Here is a 7,306-nt window from a genome sequence, read left to right on the forward strand (position 1 = left end):
CTCCCTATTGGCCTGTTCTGTGTCTGAGGCCCTTATATTTACTGTCTAAAGGACTTGCGAAGGATGAGCGAAGAACAGGACATTTTAGGCACAACAAGGAAGAACAGGGCCACCACTGGCTTCTGTCTTACCGTAAGCTACTGGGAGAGGGATAAGTCGGATGCAAAAATTGGCAATTTATTTGTGACAACCCCACTGTAACCTGTAACATACCATGTGGTGGAAAAAGAACAGCCTAACAACGTCAATACGCCATGACTAAAAGACTGGTCTGTGACATTGTGCAAGATAAAAAAAAAAGTGTTTGTTGTGTATGTGTGTGAGTGTGTGTGTATTTTAGGTCACACATCTGTGCTGTCATCTTTGGCCCCCTCCTCCCATTGGCTGAGCTTGAGCAGGTTGTGTTCTGGTGATCCCACTCGGCCAATAGGGATTCTGTAGGCGGAGAGATGCTGGGCTGTCAACAGCAACATGAGGGTGGCGATGAGTGTCGCTCCCCAACTGCATGCTGGGAGGCCCACCTGTGGATGAGAAGGGCATTGTGGGATTGTAAAAAGTATTGTTAAAGTATCAAGCTAAGTTAGTGCAAATAGTGCAAATAGGTGTGTGTGTGTGTGTGTGTGTGTGTGTGTGTGTGTGTGTGTGTGTGTGTGTGTGTGTGTGTGTGTGTGTGTGTGTGCGTGCGTGCGTGCGTGCGTGCGTGCGTGCGTGCGTGCGTGCGTGCGTGCGTGCGTGCGTGCGTGCGTGCGTGCGTGCGTGCGTGCGTGCGTGCGTGCGTGCGTGCGTGCGTGTGTGGTCATAGGTGTTTGTTTGTGTGTGAATCTACATTGGTGTGTGCGTGTGTGCATAACTGTATGTGTACCTGTGTATTCTAACCACGCATGGCTACTAGAGTTGGGTTTCTCAGTTCTGTAAACAGTAATCGCTTTGCTCTCTCCCCCCCCCCCCCCCTCTCTCTCTCTCTCTCTCTCTCTCTCTCTCTCTCTTTTTCTGCCTCTGGTGTATTGAGTGGTATCCATCTGTCTGCTGTCAGTTTTCACAGTTGCTGCTGCTGAGCCAAGCATCCCTTCCTTATGGCAGGTAATACTATAGTAAACTGTAATAGTAAAGGTACGTACAGTAACTATTATTTCTTATCTAAATATTATAGTAAACTGTAATAGTAAAGATATCTAACTCTTATCCAATGCGACTTACAGACAACCTGCAGCGATCAGGACTCAAGCCTGGGCCAACTAGCACTAGCACAGCTGGAGATATCAGAGCACGTCCGCCATTGTTTCACAGGTCACAGATCCTGTGGACCCACATACTGAGTCGATCAATGCAACACACACACACACACACACACACAAACACACAGACACACACACACACACACACACACACACACACACACACAGACACACACACACACACACACACACACACACACACAGGGAGGTGCACAGGAGGGGGCTAAGGTTGCTAAGGCAACTGCCCGTCTGCCCTCCTCGACTTAAGTTGTCCCTCTGAAGGATAACGGCTGCAGAACTTCAAGTAGGCCTAGAAAAAAAAATCGCGGAATATGTGTGTGGGTGAAGGGGGCGTGGTGACGCAGGTTAGTGATCGACCCTGACAATTTCACAGTTTCAAGTGATATAGAGCAGAGCAAATGCCCTTCACACATACCATGAGTCGATCCATGACACACACACACACACACAGACAAAAGAGGACACATGTACACACACACTCTTATACACACATACAGACACACACACACACACACACAATCCATGAGGTAGCGCAGGCATGCCTCCAACAAGTCCATACGGTAATGATCCCAAATCAGTTTGATCATGGGGGAGATGCAGCTCTTCTCTGAGGTAATGATCCCAAATCAGTTTGATCATGGGGGAGAATCAGCTCTTCTCTGAGGTAATGATCCCAAATCAGTTTGATCATGGGGGAGATGCAGCTCTTCTCTGAGGTAATGATCCCAAATCAGTTTGATCATGGGGGAGATGCAGCTCTTCTCTGAGGTAATGATCCCAAATCAGTTTGATCATGGGGGAGATGCAGCTCTTCTCTGAGGTAATGATCCCAAATCAGTTTGATCATGGGGGAGATGCAGCTCTTCTCTGAGCTGGAAAGAAAGAGCAGTGTTGAGAGACTGGCGTGCCTATCTGCTGATCTCTATCACGAGTAGACCTTCATAGGTGGCATAGCATGTTCAGACAAGAAGAGGCATCACAGATGGAGTAAGCCACTTGTCGTGCAGAACAGATCAGAAGTGATATTTAATCTGACCATTGATTATACCCTTGAATTACACCCAGGACATTATTCTATGCAGTATTCTGGCACCTTGGCTTAACTTGCACTTAAGCAGTGACAGGCCCGCACTTCTTTTTCTTTCTATGTCGTTTTCAATTTTTTTGAAAAAAATAAGCAGTATTTATTGTTACACCAGGTTTTATTGCTCTTAGCTTGATTGTTCTCTCCCTTGTACGTCGCTTTGGACAAAAGCGTCTGCTAAATGACTAAATGTAAATGTAAATGTAAATGTTGCACTGTTAGTATCGTAAAACGGTGAGAAATGTCGTAAAACATCTAATGAGTACTACATACAGTATACTTGTTTTACTTCATTGATATTTATGCACAAACAACCAACCACCACACAGAAACTGTGCCATAGGTATGTACTGTATGTGTGTGCCAAGCACTGATCGGAAGCACAGGGTCGTTGGCTGGTGTTTGCCAGCTGAATAGGACATGAGGCACACACACACCATGGCTCAATAACCACCACCACCACACAGAAACTGTGCCATAGGTATGTACTGTATGTGTGTGCCAAGCACTGATCGGAAGCACAGGGTCGTTGGCTGGTGTTTGCCAGCTGAATAGGACATGAGGCACACACACACCATGGCTCAATAACCACCACCACCACACAGAAACTGTGCCATAGGTATGTACTGTATGTGTGTGCCAAGCACTGATCGGAAGCACAGGGTCGTTGGCTGGTGTTTGCCAGCTGAATAGGACATGAGGCACACACACACCATGGCTCAATAACCACCACCACCACACAGAAACTGTGCCATAGGTATGTACTGTATGTGTGTGCCAAGCACTGATCGGAAGCACAGGGTCGTTGGCTGGTGTTTGCCAGCTGAATAGGACATGAGGCACACACACACCGTGGCTCAATAATGAGTGGAGGAAGGAACAGACCAGGTCCTTTGAGAAGTCGCCCTCATGAAATAGTAATCATCATCGTACACAGAGCTATTCAAGGCTGCCTCGGGGTGCAATGTGTGTGTGTGTGTGTGTGTGTGTGTATAAGGGTGTGTGTGTACATGTGTTCTCTTTTGTGTGTGTGTGTGTGCGTGCGTGTGTGTGTGTGTGTGTGTGCGTGTGTGTGTGTGTGTGTGTGTGTGTGTGAGAGAGAGTGTGTGTTTATAAGGGTGTGTGTGTGTACATGTGTTCTCTTTTGTGTGTGTGTGTGTGTGCGTGCGTGTGTTTGTGTGTGCGTGCGTATGTGTGTGTGTGTGTGTGTGTGTGTGTGTGTGTGTATAAGAATGTGTGTGCATGTGTTCTCTTTTGTGTGTGAGGGTGTGTGGGTGTGAGTGTGTGTGTATAAGGGTGTGTGTGTACATGTGTTCTCTTGTGTGTGTGTGTGTGTGTGTGTGTGTGTGCGTGCGTATGTGTGTGTGTGTGTGTATAAGAATGTGTGTGCATGTGTTCTCTTTTGTGCGTATGTGTGTGTGTGAGTGTGTGTGTATAAGAATGTGTATGCATGTGTTCTCTTGTGTGTGGGTGTGAGTGTGTGTGTACTCACCGTGCCCAGCAGATTGCTCAGGGCAATGTCTGTGTATGCTGAGAGGAAAGCTAGGGGAGGAATAAAAAGGAAACAGGTTTCACACACACACACACACACACACACACACACACACACACATCTCATGTATCTGCTAGTGCCTACAGGGCTGCTGTGGCTTGACTACAAGTTTCTTGTGAAATTAATTTGAAATCTCACAGGAACTCCATACTTATTGAATATGTCCATAGGCAGAAACACTATTCATATGCATGACAAATACATCAGCCCAATCTTCATCCAATCATCCTACTGCCAATGGGAGATGGCAATGTTGCTTTTAGACTGGCCTCTAACCTGAAAACTGCCTGGCTTGGTAGTACCTGCCAGGGGTATGGTGTTACTGCCTATGCAATCAGGACATATTCAATAAGTGTGACGCTCATGTGCATATTCAAATTCATTTCAAAAGAAACTTGTGGTACAAAATGTTTTACTTTTCATGGGTACTTTCATTGTACTTCACAGTTTTATTTTGATAGGAGTAAAGGAAAAAATTACATTTTTGAGGTGTATTTTTGCCATGCATTATTAGCACACATCTCAGATTGATGAGAATTAAACATATTTCATCCTCAACTAGGATTTCTCAGAACTTTTGGTATGTTGTTCTTGACACCTCATAGAAATGATCTATGCTGAAAAGAATTATTTTACAATTAATTCTATTTTTGGCTCCAAAATGGGCTATTTTGCCTGGCCTATCTGTGGGTTTAGGTTGAAAGTATTTGGACTTTAGCATGCTAGGTAGGCAGACTTGTTACCGCTAGCGATGGCAAAGAGATGTGTCTTCCAGTTGAAAGTGAAGAAGAGCCCTCCCACTGCCATGCAGCCCAGAGCTCCGTTGAACCCCGATAGGCCGGAATAAAGAGCCTCATGCCGCACTGCCATCGATAGACCTGCAGGGGGAGACAAAGAGCGCCTTACTTAATCAGTGAGGCTGCATGGAAAACCCAGGCTGTGTAAGTCAGACCCACTTTACTGATTGTATCAAGACATTATTGAGGTACTAAAGGACAGTTCATCCAGTGCTGCCTAAGTATACCTCTGTCTTGTAAATGGGGAGCGATGTCATGTCTGTTGTAGTATCATCTCATCACCAAGTGGTGGCACCAGAGACAACGCCTTGCATTCCCCAACCCATCTCTCTCTCCTACTCTCTTTTTCTCACTCTCCCCCCCTCTCTCTCCCTCTCTCACTTTCACTCTTTCTCTCTTCCTATCTCTCTCTCTCCCTCTCTCCCACTATCTCTTTCTCTCTCTCTCTCCCTCTCTCACTTTCTCTCTATCTCTCTCCCCCCTCTCTCTCTTCTTATCTCTCTCCCTCTCTCTTCTCTCTTCTTATCACTCTCTCTCCCTCTCTCCCACTATCTCTCTCTCTCTCTCTCTCCCCTCTCTCTCTCTCTCTTTCTCTCTCTCCCTCTCTCTGTCTCTCTCACTCAAACCCTTTTGTTCGAGATTCACTGCTAACTGGATGCCTAGCACTATCATCAATGGCTCCTAATAATAGCAGCGGTGATTAAGATGCAAGATGTGACGTCTGAGCATCTGCACGGCAGTCTAAGGCAAACTGCAGCATCTGTTACAAGCTAGAGCTGCTACTGGCTCACGTCATATCGGCGTGCTGGGAAAATATATTAATTTGTACAAACTAGTGACATTCCTGATAATACACATTAGACATTGTTAGCGTGTGTGTGTGTGTGTCTCTGTGTGTGTGTGTGTGTGAGTGTGTGTGTGTGTGTGTGTGTGTGTGTGTGTGTGTGTGTGTGTGTGTGTGTGAGTGTTTGTGTGAGTGTGTGAGTGTGTGTGTGTGTGTGTGTGTGTGTGAAAGCCACTCACTCTAAAAAAACAGGCCTCAGTTCCGACTGATTGAGACATTGAGACTTCATACCAGGTGCGGTCTGAAGTGTTCTGCTGAGAACGAGTTTGGCAAACTGAAGATGACGGTTTTAAACTGCACAGTCATTGTCATTATCTTCCTCGGATATCAATTTATGCCAAAACCAAGAGGAGCCATGTCTCCTCACTTTTTTTTGTCCTCTATCTCCCTCCGTAGTTTTAAAACGGTGGTTCAGGGGAACATAGTTGCAATGCAAAAGGCCAAGTTGATCTGTCATCTTGTTTCAGTGTGAAGTCAGCACAGACTACCATTAACACTGAACATGGTCTCAAGGTGCTTTAGAGAACCCAAGTCTGCACAGAGCACTATTAACACTGAACATGGTCTCAAGGTGCTTTAGAGAACCCAAGGCTTAACGCCATTACGGCACAAAGGCGACAAGAAACAGTGCCAAAGACAAACTCCATTTTAACAAGATGAAGGCTTCAGCAGTACTCAGCTCCTGTCCTCTCCTCTCCTCTATATTACGACCCTTTCCTTTCTTATCTTCTCTTCTCATCCCTCTCCTCTTCTCATCCCCTCTCCTCCTCTTTCCTTTCTTCTCCTCCTCTCACCCCTCCTCCTCTCCTCTCTACTTCAACCCTTTCCTCTCCTCTCCTCTCCTTCCCTCTCCTCTCCTCTCATCTCTTCACCTCTCCTCTCCTCTCCTCTCCTCTCCTCTCCTCTCATCTCTACATATGAGGATCATCTCTCTACTTCAACCCTTTCCTCTCCTCTCCTCTCCTTTCCTCTCCTCTCCTCTCCTCTCCTCTCCTTTCCTCTCCTCTCCTCTCCTCTCCTCTCCTCTCCTCACCGCTCCTCTCCTCTCCTCTATCTTCTCTTCTCCTCTCTTCTTCTCTTCTCTCCTCTCCTCTCCTCTCCTCTATCTTCTCTTCTCTTCTCCTCTCCTCTCCTCTCCTCTCCTCTCCTCTCCTCTCCTCTCCTCTCCTCTCCTCTCCTCTCCTCTCCTCACCTCCCCTCTCCTCTCCTCTCCTCTCCTCTCCTCTCCTCACCTCCCCTCTCCTCTCCTCTCCTCTCCTCTCATCTCATCTCTGCATATCTCTGAGTGTTGACAAGTACAGCAGGCCTTCTGTGAGTGAGTGAGTGAGTCACCCCAACACTCTCCTCTACTTTACATTTCTTATCTGTCTCTCTTCTTCTCCTCCTCTCCTCTTTCTTCTCTTCTCCTCTCCTCTATCATTTTCTCCTCTCATCTCTTCTCTTCATATCTTTGTGTTGACAAGAACGCCAGGCCTTCTGTGAGTGAGTCACTCTCTCACTCTAAATTACCTCTCACCTCCTTTCTTTTCCTTCATGTCCTCTCCTCTCCCTCCATCCCCTCTCCTCTTTCCTCCTCTATCCTCCCCTCCCATCTCTCCTTCTCCTCTCTTCCCCCCCTCTATCATCCCCTCCCATCTCTCCTTCTCCTCTCTTCCCCCCCCTCTATCCTCCCCTCCCATCTCTCCTTCTCCTCTCTTCCCCCCCTCTATCCGCTCCCCTCCTCTCTCATCTCTCCTTCTCCTCTCTCTCCTCCCCTCCCATCTCTCATCTCCT

At 47.0% G+C, this 7,306-nt stretch overlaps 1 protein-coding gene across 1 annotated transcript in view; it reads right to left on the reverse strand.

The window, feature by feature from the left end:
- Positions 1–341: 341 nt before the first annotated feature.
- Positions 342–7,306, reverse strand: part of LOC308382369 (urea transporter 1) — a gene marked incomplete at both ends in the record, with an annotated part of 21,134 nt that continues 14,169 nt past the window's right edge. Inside the window, 3 exons of the mRNA XM_080860091.1 lie at positions 342–521; positions 3,833–3,882; positions 4,636–4,770. Coding sequence (XP_080716217.1) covers positions 342–521; positions 3,833–3,882; positions 4,636–4,770 — 365 coding nt within the window. The remainder of the gene's footprint in view (positions 522–3,832; positions 3,883–4,635; positions 4,771–7,306) is intronic.

The sequence above is a fragment of the Sprattus sprattus genome, assembly GCF_963457725.1.
Source record: "Sprattus sprattus genome assembly, chromosome: 21".
Lineage (NCBI taxonomy): Eukaryota > Metazoa > Chordata > Actinopteri > Clupeiformes > Clupeidae > Sprattus > Sprattus sprattus.